Below are 16,330 nucleotides of genomic sequence, written 5' to 3' on the forward strand. Positions count from 1 at the left end.
AAAATGTTATCAATAGACCATCGCCAGTACATAAAAAACTTTGCCCATAAAAAAAGTACTTTTTTACACATTGCTGGAGGCTTCTAGCACCTTAGCCCCAATAACAAGGGGGTTAGGTTTTCCTATAACAAGGGGGGGGGGGGTGTACCGTTGACCCAAAAATATCATCAGAAACTAAAAAACTCAGCCCATCAGTACCCGCTACCCTGTTACTCATAGGCTGGGTGTACACGGATGGGTTCAATAACCCATGTAAACGTTCTTACTGCTTTTTTAAGCACTTTTAAAAGCTTGCCCTTAAAACCCCTAAAATAATTTATGACGCTTTTTTTCACCTTTTTTTAATGTTTTACACATACAATGATTTATAAGTTATTTAAAGTGCGAGAAAACAAGGAAACGCCATGGCAAAGATCAGCCTATTGTAAAAGAAATAATCACAAGTGTCATGACAATTTTTATTATAAATCAAAGTAATGTTTTAAGAATAATGTCTCATGTAAAAGCTCATATTCCTGTAAAATACACAAACCACCAATTATTCTAAGTATGTATTAGTTGCGTAGAGAGCATATGTACAGAATATTTATTTATTTCCATTATATTTATAATGGAAAAAATTAATTAGATGAGATTTAGCAATAAATAGGGTTCACTGTTCAGGCATACCTATCTGTCCTGGGTGTTTAAAAAATCTTTATATAATGTCTAATAACAGTTTAGGGTATCATTCGACTTCTTCATGGTGGTTATACATGGCTAATTAAAATTACTTATATTCAGTCAGATTTAGGATATTGGACTGTCAAAGGCAAATTAAATGTTGTGCTTCCGTGCTGTGCCATGTTATCAACTTTAAAGTTCTATTATAAGGTAATAAATATTCCAAAGATGAGATGGCAGACCAGTAGAAATAAGGGTGAAGACTAGAGAATTGGAAAGAAAACATAATTTCCCTACAGCATTAAGAAATTTAAACTGAACTCAAAGGGGAGTCAAAGGGGAATTTTTCCTTTATTTTTTTTTAAGTGTTTTTTTTGGGGGGGCCATTTTCTGTACATACGCTCTCTATGCAACTAAAACATGCTTAGAATAATTGGTGGTTCATATATTTTACAAGAAAATTTGCTTTTACATGAGAATTTTTTCTGAATTTCAATTTATTTTTATTTGTTTTCATAAAATTTCTTCATATCACAAAAATACATGTAACAATTGTATGTAAAAAAAAACAAAAAACATAGTTTACGATATAGCATCAGGATCCAACAAACATCTTGAGATAAAACCAGAACCTGGTATCTATATACATATGGTGTTGGCCCGCAATATTAAAAAAAAGGGAAAAAAAATATAAACACACCTAACAATGAATATAACAATAGCGAAGGGTATCGCCAACTCGTGAATATATACATTAGGGCCTCCTATAGTCTGGACCCTTTATTGATATTGAAAATTATTAACAATCATAAGCATAGATATAACAATCAACAAACAACAAAATAGCCCTAGAGTGGGGGAGGGGGAGGGGAAGAAAGTGGGTAGGTAGGGAAAGTATTCTAAAGGGGGAAAGAGGTCATTTAGGTGACGGCTCTCAACATCAGGACCAAAAATTATATGACCAACATGTAATTGAATCTGAGGGGATTCATTAAACCAGTCACATGCGGACCATGTAAACTTACATTGTTCTGTGTGGTCATTATCCTCTGCCACTATCATTTCCAAATGACGTATTTTCTTGAGTTGTAAAACCCAATCTCTTATGGAAGGAACCCCTTCTTGTTTCCAAGATTGCGGGATCAAGGCCCTAGCAGCCGTGAGAAGATGACGTAGGAGGCCTTTCTTAATAAGTTTAAGAGAGCCCGGGATCATTGAAAGAAGTGTTACTTTGGGAATATTCGGGACCGAGGACCCAGTACAGCTATTAAACAAGTGGATTACTGAGCCCCAAAACTGAAATATAGGTGGGCATTCCCTCCAGATATTAAGTAGTGTTCCTCTTTGTGTATGGCAACGCCAGCATCTATCAGACTGTTGAACGGAAATATGATGTAAGTCCACCAGACAACAGTACCATCTAGATAAAACTTTAAACGTCAATGCAAGTTTATGTGTAAGTATGAAGGATTTCTCCCACTCCTTGTCAATTATCAACCCTACCAAGTCTCTTTCCCAATATCGCGTGTAAATAGGAGGGGCAAAGCTGGAGTCCCCAATTAGCAGGCCATGTAATACCGAGATTACATGGGCAGGGCGTGTGGAATGCAATTTACATAAATAATTGGCTGGCATAGAGATTGTGACTGTTTAAAACAGATACAACAACTATGGAAGTATATCCATTTTAAGAGTGTTGACCCGTGCAAACCAACCCAACGTAAGGGGTATATTTCTGAAGTTCAGATCGGAGATCGGAGAACAAATTAGAGGGGTTTGAGGTTATCATCATGGGCAGAGTTTTTATGTTCTGGCGATGACTTAATGATGAAATTTTAGGGGGTGTTAGCCACAGGTGTCCCCCACTTGTACATCTAATTTTGTTGACTTGTACCCTCCCCATTCCTGGGAATTTGGGGTTCAGGTGCTAGAAGCCTCCAGCAATGAGTAACAGGGTAGATTTTTTTGATGGGTGGAGTCCTGACAATGGCCTAATGATGACATTTTAGTGGGTGTTAGCCACAGGTGTCCCCCACTTGCACCTACATTTTTGGTTTTGTACATCTCCCCGGTCCAGAGAAAATGGAGTTCAAAGTAGGGAAGGGGACAGGGTAGTGTAGTATGACGTTTCTAGTTTTGTAACAGGTCGGTATAAATTTGGGGTGCGCACCTCCTTGCGAACCTAGGGGTCCCTACTTTGTATGTTTAATTTCATGCTTCTAGACACTTTGTAAACAGCAACCCTGATGTTCAATTTTCACTAGTTTTTATAATTATAACTCTATATTTTAGAAGTTAATAAAGGTGATTGGTAAGACATACTGTTCAGGAGATATGGGGGCTTGTACTGGGAGAGATGTAAGGCTGCAGTACATGACGTGCTGCATTCATTACACAAACAGAGCTGTGAAACTTTCCTGACGATGACGTCATTTTACACACCCCTTGGTATACGCCCCCTGGCAGTTATTTTTCGCCGGGAGTTTTTTTTGTTAGCACTGGCAGTAAACGCTGCTGTTGTAGGCTGGAATCACCCAGGAGCACGGGAACCCCCCAGAGGGAGCATTCTGCTGTGACCCCCAGACAGAGGAGTAGTCTGCGCAGGTGAGATAGAGGGGCAGACAGGGACAATAATAATATAGTAAATTTAGGTCAAAGATCATCCATGGGGGCATAGCACTTTCTTAACCTCAGATCTTTATGTTTTGTGTAGCATTCTGAACATTTATAGTCATGGGCTTTGTATTGTGAACCGAGAGACAGTAAGTGACATGACTCGATGTACAGCGCTTTGGAGTATGTCAGCGCTATATGAATACATTATAATAATAACAACACTGGAAGCATAACTCAAGACAGCTTTCAAATCATAAAAACGTTGGCGCCTTCTGTTTCTGCATCATTCATTTGAGTAACAATATTCTATAGAGATCCTGGCCACATTTTGACTGTGCAGCAAGATTTCTGTGCCTGCGCAAGGGCTTATCACGTGTTCACTAGCAGAAGCTGTTTGTATATTTTATGGTAAACTAACCATAGGACCAGTGGTGAACGTGGAAACTGAAATTTTTACTTTAATTTAGACAACCCTTTTTTTCAAAGCACTAATGCTTTTTTTTTTTTGTCCTGCAATACCCTTTTTTATCAAAAAAAAATAAAAAAAAACGTGAAGCTCCTTCTGTTGCCGTGGCAATTAAGACAGAAGTCTACTGGGATACCTACGTCACGCATCCCAGGAGCTCCTGGCTGCTCCTTCTCTGCATGCCCTTGTCCCTCCTACACAAATTTGAGATATATAAGTTATCAGTGCCACTTTTGTTACAGAAAATCAACACTCATGGGTTCCCATCCCTGGCCCATGCATTATTCCAGCAGTACTGAATGCCCACATGCCCCCCTGATGTAGAGAGACAAATTTCTGTCAATGTATTCGATCTTTTGTGATTGTCTCCAGATACCGTAGAATAAATGAGCATTGTACACACAGTGCTGTTCAGTTCTATGGGGATGGGATGCAGACACCTCTCAGCATCCTCCCCCATTGGAAATTACATCAGACTACTAAATGATTTCAGGGGATTGCCGTACACACGCTACATTTTTGCTGGCTATCATGTTTGTTTGTCTCGAGTGACAATTATCTAGTGTTTGCACATATCTTTAAATCACATTTTTTACAACATATGTAAATATCCACTGTCTCTATAATACCTAAATCATACATTTTTTTGTCTAGAACACCCCTAGGAAACCGAAAAAATGTCAACACTCTATTTAAGTCACCAGTAAGTTCTTTTTTTTTAGACTGGCATCCTAATTTTTAAAATGTGTACATATGTATGTGTGTGTGTTTGTGTGTATGTATGTATGTGTATGTGTGTGTGTGTGTGTATATATATATATATATATATATATATATATATATATATATACACACACACCCTAGGTGATACCCCAGGAAGTATAGCCTCTCTTTCATATGATTCTATACCCTTGTAAAGATATATAGATCAGATAACATCTGTTAGGCCACTTTTGTTTTGCAAGTCTAAAAAAATGCATGCCTACTTGAATTGGGTCAAAAGGTGGTCGAGTGCAACTGCCAGTGAATTCTGTATATTATCAGCAGATATAAAGTGGAACTAAGCCCAATTGGTGCTACTATAGTGTGATTTCTACCGTAATTTTTTGTTCCTACCTCACATTCTATTTATAGCCTACTACTCCAGAAACTTCTTTGTTTACCTTAGTAACCATTATAGCATCATAGCAACCGCCCCTGCTAAAAAAACTACCTCACCTTCTATTTCATGAAGATTCCCATTTAAAAAAATTACTCACCTTCTATTTCATTAAAATTCCCATTAACACTATAGTAGCACTGCCCAATCCATACTCTCCTATCACAATCCCATGAGGGCCATCTCCATCTTCTTTCTTTTTTTCTTTTAAACCCTAATCTTCAGCTTGGCCAGATCAGGATGACATATTGTTACTGTCATGCAGGTGCACAGGAGTTTTTTTTGTTCTGGCATGTGCAAAGGAAGCCGTGATTGCTGGGTATCTCTGGAACAAGCCTATTAAATGCATAGAGTAGATCTAAAATCCCCAGCTGACAGCCTCCACATTTCTTTGATTACCATTTGCACTCTGAAAAAATCTCATGTCTCTCCAGTATGGGTGGAACATGTGTTGTGTTCTCCACCTCTCCACAATGCATCCTTTGGGGGTTGATTGCCCAGTCAGAATTCTCCACCACTGTCACATAGAGGAGTGGCATAAGTGTAGGCATTGTGGGCTTCTTGATAAAGAATGGCAAGTTATGGATGACAAGGCAGTTCTTTGTGTTCCTTCTTCCCCAATGATATTTCCTGTGCAGCCTTGTAATTTAAGGAAGCAATAGGTAGCCTATGCCTGTGAAAATTTAAGACAGCCCTGACAACCATCCGTGAGGCTAGAAGAAGAGACATTGCATAGACACATGTGTAGATGTGTTGTGTTACTTCTAATAGGGAATTTTACACTGAATGTACAGTTTTGTACTAATAGCTTTGTTGCATTTAACTATTAATGAATCCCTATTACAGGGTTGCCCAACATGGGGATTACAATCTACCGGTAGATTGTAAAGGTAGGGCGAGTAGATTGCGGAACCCTGCCTTTCAGAATAAACTGTACCACGCACAGGAGTAATGAGTCCAAATACCGTTGTTGGTAAATCATTTTGACTTAGTCATTTTAAAAGTAGCTCGCAAGCCAAAAAAGTGGACACACCTGCCCTATTAGATTCCAAAACTTTATGTTTTAAGTACAGGTCCACAAAATGAATCACTCCTTATCTGACTTATCCTGGAATCTCGGCATTTGTGTGGCAAGAATCCTGAACACATTCTCTGATATACCGATGGATCTAGATGATGACTTTATATTTTTATACATGAAATGCAGTCAAAAAGTTGGTAACAAAGAACATGTGAAAATGACAATGACTAGAACATTTCTTTAGGCAAAAGTTCCTTAATATTATTAACTGTAACACTGGTCATGTTCGCCATGGCAGTTACTGTGTGTTTATTGTAGTTTTTCTTTTCCTTCTGAAAAGATACATCTGAAAGCTGTTTGTTTTCTATAGACAAGACTTCTAGTCTATTTAAATGTGAGCCGTTTTTTACCACTCATCTGTTTTGTATTGTTCCAATAGGTTCAGCAACCTAATATCAGCCAATCAGCTGCAAACAATGAAGACACTTGGGAAAAGGCAATCTCAGAACTTTCAGAAAAAGAGGCTTCTCTGGATAAAGAAATAGCACAGTTGGAAGCACAGTATGTTTGTATACTAATCTTCATTCTTTGTGCGAAAAGACAATTGGTAAATTGAAAAGACAATTGGTTGTCATAGAGGATTCTATGATCAGGAAGACGGATAGAATAGTTTGTCGCCCAGATACCTTCAACCGAATGGTTTGCTGTCTCCCTGGTGCCAGGGTTCAGCATGTGGTGGACCGAGTGGACAAACTACTAGAAGGGGCTGGATAGGACCCAGCTGTCTTGGTCCATGTTGGAACCAATGACAATAAAAAAGGAAGGTGGAGGATCCTTAAAAATCAGTTTAGGGAACTAGTTTTCAAGCTGAAGAAAAGGACCTCCAAGGCTATGTTTTCTGGAATATTGCCTGTACCATGCGCAACACAGGAAAGGCAGAGGGAGCTTAGGCAGCTAAACACATGGCTTAAGTCCTGGTGTAGAAGGGAAGGGTTTGGGTTCATAGAGCACTGGGCTGTCTTTTCATTGGCGTACAACTTGTATGCCAGATATGGATTGCACCTAAATGAAAGGGGGTCTGCTGTGCTAGGGGAAAGATTTAGGAGAATGGTGGAGGGATATTTAAACTAGGACAGAGGGGGATGGGATAGTCAAATAAGGTGGCAGAAAGGTTAGTCAGGGGTTAGACACTAGTGTAGGGCAGATTGGGGATAAGAAGAAAATCTGATGGAACAAGCAGGGGTTGAGGCATTATGGGATGGGGTTGAATAACACACAATTAATGATTGGAGTCTGCTATAGGCCCCCCCAGTGCTAAGAAAGAAATAGAAAATCAACTACTAGCACAGATAGAAAAAGCAGCAAAAAGTGCTAGTGTGTTAATCATGCGAGATTTCAACTACCCTGACATTGACTGGAGTAATGGCACTACAGGAACAGCAAAAGGGAGGAAATTTGTCAGTTTATAGAAGCCCCAACTAGAAATGATACTCTGCTGGACCTAGTTCTTTTTAACAATGCAGAGCTTATCACACATGTGCAAATAAAAGAGAATCTGGGTAGCAGTGACCATAATATGATTTCATTTAATGTAAGCTGTAAACAAGAAGCAAAAACATGAAAAATAAAAACATTTAATTTTAAGAAAGCAAATTTTCTGTTACTAAGGGCGCCTCTCTGTGACTTGGACTGGGAGACAATATTGTCCTCAAATTACACAGAACAGAAATGGGAATGTTTCAAGTCTGTTCTACAAAAGCAAACTGAAAATTATATTCAAATGGGTAATAGGTTTAAGAGGCTAAAATTAAAACCCATGAGGCTCCCAGCTGATGTTAAAAAAGCCATAAGGTACAAGAAAAGGGCATTCCAAAAATATAAAAACGAAGGATCACCTTCATCATTTGAAACCTATAAAGAATATAACAAAAGATGTAAAAAGGAGATACAATGTGCAGAATCAGATCTGAGCATGTAGGCCCCTTAAAGGATGTCGCTGGGTTGGTAACTGGGGATAAAGACTAGACAGATTTACTAAACACTTTTTTTTTTTAGTTCTGTGTACACAAAGGAAAATGGCAGAGCTCAAGTCTAAATTTATAATTGCAATGTCACTGCCTTTAATGAGTCACAATGGCTCAGAATTGATATGATCCATGTGTCCTCAAAGAGCTAAGCTCAGTTATTTCAAAGCCATTATTTCTAATTTTTAGAGAATCTTTGGTCACTGGCAAGGTACCGATGGATTGGTGTAAGGCCAATGTGGTTCCTATCTTCAAAAAGGGAGCAAAGTCATTACCAGGTAATTACAGACCCGTTAGTTTAACATCCATAGTTGGAAAGGTCTTGGAGAGTTTGATAAAGAACCACATACAGGAGTTTCTGCTAGAAAATAATATTATAAGTGATAGTCAGCATGGCTTCAAGAAAGACAGTTGTCAAACAAATTTACTCTCTTTTTATGAGGAAGTAAGTAAACAGGTAGACAGTATAGCAGTTGATATAGTGTACTTGGACTTTGCTAAAGCATTTGACACTGTACCCCACAGATGGTTAAAATGCAAGTTAGGGTCGATAGGTTTAGAAAAGGCTTAGAACATGTGTAAATGGATAGAGAACTGTCTTAAAGACCGCATCCAGAGAGTTGTACCGTATTTTTCGCCATATAAGACGCTACGGAAAATAAGACGCACCCAATTTTAAAGGAGGAAAATCTAGAAAAAAAAGATTCTGAAAGATTATTCCCCTTCTGATCACTCATGTGCCATTCATACCGGTATTCCCCTTCTGATCACTCATGTGCCATTCAAATTCCCTTTCTGATCACTCTGTGCCTTTCAAATTCCCTTTCTGATCACTCTGTGCCTTTCAAATTCCCTTTCTGATCACTCTGTGCTTTTTTTCCACTGTACGGCAGTTAGGACAGGGAACAGCAGGTGGCGCTGTGCCGACTTTTTTCGCTCTGCTTTACAGACAGGAAAAGACACGATGCTGGCAGAGGAGAGAAAGAGACACGCTGCATGCAGCCAGAGACACACGCAGGATCGGGTATCGGGTGAGTTTATTATTTTAGTTATTTTATAACACATTTGTCGTATAGGACGCACTAAGTTTTCCCCCCAAGTTTTGGGGAAGAAAAAGTGCGTCTTATACGGCACAAAATATGGTAATTAATGATTCATACTCTGAATGGTCTAAGGTTATTAGTGGTGTACCCCAGGGTTCAGTGTTGGGACCTTTACTGTTTAATATCTTTATAAACGATTTAGAGTTTGGGATTAAAAGTACCATTTCTGTGTTTGCAGATGACACCAAGCTATGTAATGGAATTAAGTCCATACAGGATGTCTATAATCTACAAGCAGACCTGGATGTACTGTTTGATTGGACAGCCAAGTTGCAAATGACATTTAATATAGATAAATGTAAAATTATGCATTTGGGAGCTAACAACATACATGCTTCATACTGTCTAGGGGGAATACATTTGGGGGAGTAAGAAATGGAAGAGGATCTGGGGGTTCTGGTAGATCATAGACTTAATAACAGCATGCAATGACAAGCTGCAATATCTAAAGCTAGTAAAGTACTTTCTTGTATTAAAAGAGGAATAGACTGCAAACATGGAGACATAATCCTGCCCCTGTACAAAGCATTGGTCAGACCACATCTGGAATATGCAGTCCAGTTTTGGGCACCAGTTCACAAAAAGGACATTGTGGAATTGAAAGAGTGCAGAGAAAGGCAACTAAATTAATAAAAGGAATGGAGGAGCTCAGCTATGAGGAGAGATTAGCTGAACTGAATCTATTCTTCCTTGAGAAGAGACGTTTAAGGGGGGATATGATCACCCTGTATAAATATATATATGCTCCATATTGAGAACTCTCTTCCCCATTATTCACTCTGAGATCAATACAAAAAATAAGAGGGCACTCTTTGCGTCTGGAGGAAAAGAAGTTTAAGCACCGGCTAAGAAAGGGATTCTTCACTGTAAGGTCTGTGAAAATGTGGAATCAACTCCCTCAGGAAGTAGTTTCAGTAACTACAATAGATTGTTTTAGGAAAAAAGCTGGATGTTTTTCTGGAAGCACAGAATATAATTGAGTATTAGGGCTTTAAAATAAATAAAATAAAAAATAACAGTGACTGTTGATCCAGGGAACATCCGATTGCCTCATGGAATCGGGATGGAATTTTTTTCCCCTGTTGAAGCAAATTGTACCAGGGTTTTTTTTTGCCTTCCTTTGGACCAACTATATCTGGGATATGTTTATTTCTCTAGTGGTTGAACTTGATGGACTTATGTCTTTTTTTCAACCTGACCTACTATGTAACTATGTAATTGTAGCCATTTTTTTATTATGCATAGCATGTCAAATTGTTAGAATCTGTCAGGTTACTTCACTCTTTTCACCCTCTCTGTTTGTCCTGTTAACTATTGTCATTGTAAAGTAAATCCAAAACTTACCAGTTGTCCTCAAAACAGAGGATAAGGAAAAATCCTATATTAGGGAAACCTGTTTCAGCCTAAGACAGGATTTCCCCTCACATAGTAAAGACTTCTACTGACTTGCTTGTTCTTTACCTTTTGTTTTTTTTCATATAAAAAATGAGGATAAAAGTCTGTTTTTTTTTCTTCATTGTTTGCAGAGGCTACAGTCTAGCAGAGCTAGACAAGCACATCTCTCTCCTTCATGAGTACAATGAGTTAAAAGATACAGGACAGATGTTAATGGGCCGCTTAGGTAAGACTTTCATTTTGGGAGGTTTAATATGCTTTTTTTAAAAGTTTGGCTAATGCTTGTGTTGGGCTACATTGCTTACTACAAATACTCATTATAACCACAGACAATCAGCTTAAGGTGTGCAACTTAACCTCCCAACCGTTAAGCCCGAACTTTTCCGTGCTAAAAAAAGTTGCAATTATTTTTAACCCCGAACTTTTCTCACCAGGTGGTTAAATGTAAACAAATGTTATATTGCAATCCGATTGTCATACATTGTATGACAATTACAACTGAATTGTACATTGTATGACTGGATTACAACTGAAAGGAAATACTTACCCAGTGTCCGCAGCTCCTCTAGCAGAAATAAAAGATTTGCTATTGCTGCTGGCATCTGCAGTGAGATGTGAAGCACAATGCAGAAATCCTGCATTGTGCTGTGCATCTCTTCGGAGATGCCAGCCGCAGCAACCTCCAGCGTCTCTGTCTGTGTCTGTGTGAGCTGGGCAGGGAAATCCCCCCTCACATCACTAGGAGGATGAGTCATCTTCCAGGTGATGTGATTGGTGATGTATGGGGGTGTGTCAGGGAAGGAAATTTAAAAGCAGATTACAATGTAATCTGCTTTTAAATGGTTTTTACAGTACAAAAACACCACACAACATGAAATAAAAATAAAAGTACATTTTTAATTTTATTTTTAGATTACATTGTTGTCTATTATTTCATTATTGTTTATTATTATTTATGTATTATATTATAATTTATGATTATAATATAATAAATAAATATAATTGTCATGCCCGGGAGTTAATCCTAAGAATTACAAGCCCACAATACAAACAAAAATTTCTATGCAAAAAAAATAGGATGGGATTTTATTAAAAGTACATTTTTTTTTACATGATTGTGTGTTTCAAACCGCTTTTGGTACAGAAATCTAGACATCAGTGTAACGCCCAGGTGGTTAATCAACTCAACTGCATGGAGTAAGGTGACAACATATATCTTATCTCCCTTTTTGCTGCTCCCTTGCATACTTATTGCCTTCTGGAAATATACACACACACACTTACAACATTTAGCCCTTTTTTATACATTTCCAGGGATTTTTGGTTTCATTCAGGCAGCCTACATGCAATGCTGTTTGTTCTACGAGGACTTTTCATTATAACATTTTAAAACCAATATAGTTTTTATTTGCATCTGTACATAGGAGCAGCCATGTTTTCTTACTAGATATGTAGCGTCTGCATATTGCTTATTGCTGCTTATTACAGGTCTCCTCTGGTTGCATGCACACTTGGTGAATAATGTATGTGGCTGTGACAGGGCTCATTGCAAAGATTTTTGCTGCCATTAGCACCCAGAGAAAACCAGCACTTCATTAATTTTTATCTACTTTTGCATTTTTTTTTTTTGCAACCTCAGATTGTGGTGCAATTTGGATTTATTTTGGGGATCTACTTCAAATATGACACCTCAATTCATCCATAGTCCCCTGCACTGTTTATTTTGGCTCATTACTGCTGCAAATGGTGGTTAAGCCCTCATGGTTTTCATTTTCTGTAGGTATAAAAATATTTTACAATGATGACATTTTATTGTTTCCTGTAAATAGCTGTTCTTCGCGGCATCACCTCCAAAGACCTGTACTCAGAATTGGGGATGGACGTGGAAGACTGAAGACTACTTCAGGATATTTTCTCAGAGCTGTTATGTATTCCGTCCATGTAGACTTTTTGAGCTTTTGTTTTCTTTTTCAAAAAGGTGTTTCTGCAGGACCAAGTTTAAACTAACAATGTTCCATTCATTATATATATATATATATTTTTTTTTTTTTTTTTCTGTACTACAATTTGGAAGTCTGTGACTTATAAACACATAGTAATTGTTTAAAGCCAGCTGATGAGATTCCAGACAGTATTCCGACAAACTCCTTTGCTTGAGAGATGTTACAGTAAATGTCTGTATGTTTAGTCCATTTTCCTCATCAAACCAGATGAAACTTCCACAATGTGACATATCCATAACTCACAGCAATGAACAATACCTCTAATAATCAACCAGTTTACTTCATATCCATGCTTACACATAAACTAGCCTTGCTAGGAAAGGCTAATTGCCAAAGATGACCTAAGTCTATTGTTTTGCATACCCATACACTTCTATAGGTATCTGTAGTTTAGGACCTGTGTAGGAATTGGCTCCAGTTCACCTGGTAACAGAACATTTCCATAAGCTTCAAGGAGTAAAAAATGTGTTTAAAGGCAAATATCAGTGAGTGAGTTGGCAAAGGTAAAATGGGTACGAATGGAGAAGATAAACCTACTGGAGACATAGACAACATTTAAAACCGTGACAGAGGTTTTAACAGTTATCCTTTCATTTCTACATACACTGTAATTGCTTTTATACCCCAAAATCGGCACAGGAAAGGTTAAAAGGAAATTCTATGTAAACAGTGCAATGGCATGTACAAAAATAAGGACACTTTAACATGTTCTTATGTTTAATAAAGTTTGTTCTATACTTTTGATACCACAATTCCTTTTATTTGGTGCTGCCTATAAGTGCAATCTGCTACTTCTGTTCATCACTCCAGTCAGTCACTACAAGAAGGGGGAAATATTTAGTAAATAGTTACTAGCTAAGGCTGTTACATTATCGATATGGCTCTGATACAAATACAGATAGGGAATTTCTCTATTGGAGACAAAGCAAAGAGAGAGTGAGAGACACTGACTAGCTGATTACCCGGCGTTGCCTGGGTATATATTTATTGCAATCTTATATTATAATCCAAAAAATGTTTGTAAAAATATAAGCAAAAGGCACACTGTGCTGAGCAATACATAAATATTTGGACAGAAAGAACTTTTTTTTAATTTTGGTTCTGTACAATACAACATCAATTTTAAATGAAACAACATGCAGTTGAACTGCAGACTTTCAGCTTTAATTCAGTGGGTTGAACAAAAAGATTGCATAAAAATGTGAGGAACTAAAGCTAAAGGGCTTAAAAATAATTGGACAAATTAAAAAGCTGAAAATAAAATGTTCATTTCTAATACTTGGTTCAAAATCCTTTGCTGGCAACGACAGCCTGTAGTCTTGAACTCATAAACATCACCAGATGCTGGGTTTCCTCCAGGCCTTTACTGCAGCGGCTTTCAGTTGCTGTTTGTGGGCCTTTCTGTCCGAAGTTTTAGTCTTCAACAAGTAAAATGCATGCTCAATTGGGTTCAGATCAGGTGAGTGACTTGGCCATTCAAGAATATTCCACTTCTTTGCTTTAATAAACTCCTGGGTTGCTTTTGCTGTATGATTTTGGTCATTGTCCACCTGTACTATGAAACGCCTCCCAATCAATTTGACTGCATTTAGCTGGATTTGAGCAGACAGTATGTCTCTGAACACCTCAGAATCCATTTGGCTGCTTCGGTCCTGTGTCACATCATCGATCAACATTAGTGTCCCAGTGCCACTGGCAGCCATGCACGCCCAAGCTATCACACTGCCTCTGCTATGTTTTACAGATGATGTGGTGTGCTTTGATTATGAGCTGTTCCACGCCTTCTCCATACTTTTTTCTTGCTATCATTCTGGTAAAGGTTGGTCTTGGTTTCATCTGTCAAAAAATGTTTTTCCAGAACTGTGCTGGCTTTGTTAGATGTTTTTGAGCAAAGTCCAATCAAGTCTTTCTATTCTTGAGGCTTATGAGTGGCTTGCACCTTGCAGTGCACCCTCTGTATTTACTTTCATGCAGTCTTCTCTTTATGGTAGACTTGGATATCGGTACGCCTACCTCCTGGTGTTGGTCACTTGGTTTGCTGTTGTGAAGGGGTTTCTCTTCAGCATGGAAATGATTCTGCGATCATCCACCACTGTTGTCTTCTGTGGATGTCCAGGTCTTTGGCATTGCTGAGTTCACCAGTGCTTTGTTTCTTTCTCATGATTTACCAAACTGTAGATTGTGCCGCTCCTAATATTGTAGCAATTTCTCAGATAGGTTTTTTCCCTTTTTTCCAGCTTAAGGATGGCTTGTTTCACCTGCATTGAGAGCTCATTTGACCACATATTGTCTGTTCACAGCAAAATCCACATCTAGCATGTTTGGTTGAAATGTCTCCATGGGTTTCCGAGCGATGGTGAAACATACATACATACATACACAGTGTTCTCCCCAGAAATTTTTTTTAGCCGGGTGGTGGGAAGCTGTAGCCAGGTGGTAAAAAAGGGGGTGTGGCAAAAATGGCAAATTTAGTGTTCTACCTTCTCCCAGTGATTTGTTACAACTTTGTAATGCCTGCCCCGTTAGTATATCCATTTTTTTCTATTCTATGTATTTTGCCACAACTGACCTATGCCCTGTATTGTGACCCAATTTACTAGTGTTCTTAGTTTTAGAAGTGTATTCCTTTGTAGTAGGGTAATAGTATAATGAATATGGTGTAACAAATTAGGCTTAGCTCATATTAGCAGCAAAAAACATTTACCCCTCCTGAATGACTTCTGGCAACTGCTAGGCACCTAGGATTGGTAACAGCACTTACCGCTGGGCTTTTTCAGAGCTAGAAGTTAGTGGTTCCTGGCATGAGGAATGGACAAATGTAACCTTACTGCCAGTGTGAATTCAGCCTAACTTCAAATGTGCTCCTGTGTCTCTATTTAGTTAGTAAACTTTTGTGAAAACATTTTTTTTTTACTTGTTTCTTTTACAAAATTAGCCCAGCAGGCCCATGCTGGCTCAGCTTCCACCTTTTCTCTGATGCTCACTTGTACATCTAGTGCTGCCTTGCACTGCGCATCAATGAGATAGAACACTTTTTTTTACATTATAAGAAAGCCTCTGAAGGTGCATGCACATAAGGAGCAGTGCAGAGCCTCTTGGGATATGTGACACAAATATCCCAGGAGGTCTTTACCAAAATGGAAGTGAAGGCTGAAGTGGAGAGGTCCTCTCCACAAATGTGTAAAAACCAAAAAAAATTTTTCCGTTATATACCAGAGAAAGTCACCTTTTAATATAAGGTTAAACATGTGGTGATGCTTTAATAGCATCATGCATGTGATATCAGATAGGGACAAGACAGACAGTGATCCCCTCTCATCACTGTCCAAATTAAATTTAAAAACACTGTGAAGTTTATCCGCAGTGTGTAATGTCATCGGCAGCGCAGTGTGATAGCAATGTGAGTGTAAAAGCTGCTTGTCATATTCTGCAACCTAACAACAAGCTGTGTTCAAACTTTAATATCTCCTAAACCGTTGGTTGTATTAACTTTAAATTTTTAAGGTACACGTAGAGGCATAGGAAACTGAAACTGTAGGTGCAAATGGGAGACACTTGTGGCTAAACCTTTCTAAAATGTAATTAGTATGGCATTATGAGAACATAAAAGTTTGCTGTCTGCTCTGTTACAGATATCTGTCTGCATCTTACCTCAAACCCCAATTTCTCTAGAATTAAGAGGAGCAGGGAAACAAAAAGTAGGTGGAAGTGGGGGACACTTGTGGCTATCACCTTTCATCTCCATGGCATCATTACAACATTAAAAAAAAACTGTCCATCAAAATGCACTTCCTTGTTGCACATGACTGTAACCTTACAGTACCTCAACCTCAATAAAATTTAGCGGGCAGAGTTCATTTTCTAATGATCCCATAGTGAT

General features: G+C 38.3%; 1 protein-coding gene across 1 annotated transcript; it reads left to right on the forward strand.

The window, feature by feature from the left end:
• Positions 1-2,052: 2,052 nt before the first annotated feature.
• On the forward strand, positions 2,053-13,187 carry SWI5 (SWI5 homologous recombination repair protein). The gene is made up of 6 exons (XM_072431539.1): positions 2,053-2,057; positions 3,130-3,267; positions 4,400-4,448; positions 6,365-6,486; positions 10,579-10,673; positions 12,277-13,187. Exons 1-6 carry the CDS (start codon positions 2,053-2,055, stop codon positions 12,339-12,341), a joined length of 474 nt encoding a protein of 157 aa, XP_072287640.1. The 3' UTR covers positions 12,342-13,187.
• The last annotated feature ends 3,143 nt before the right edge of the window (positions 13,188-16,330 follow it).

Source organism: Pyxicephalus adspersus, chromosome Z (assembly GCF_032062135.1).
Source record: "Pyxicephalus adspersus chromosome Z, UCB_Pads_2.0, whole genome shotgun sequence".
Classification (NCBI taxonomy): Eukaryota; Metazoa; Chordata; class Amphibia; order Anura; family Pyxicephalidae; genus Pyxicephalus; species Pyxicephalus adspersus.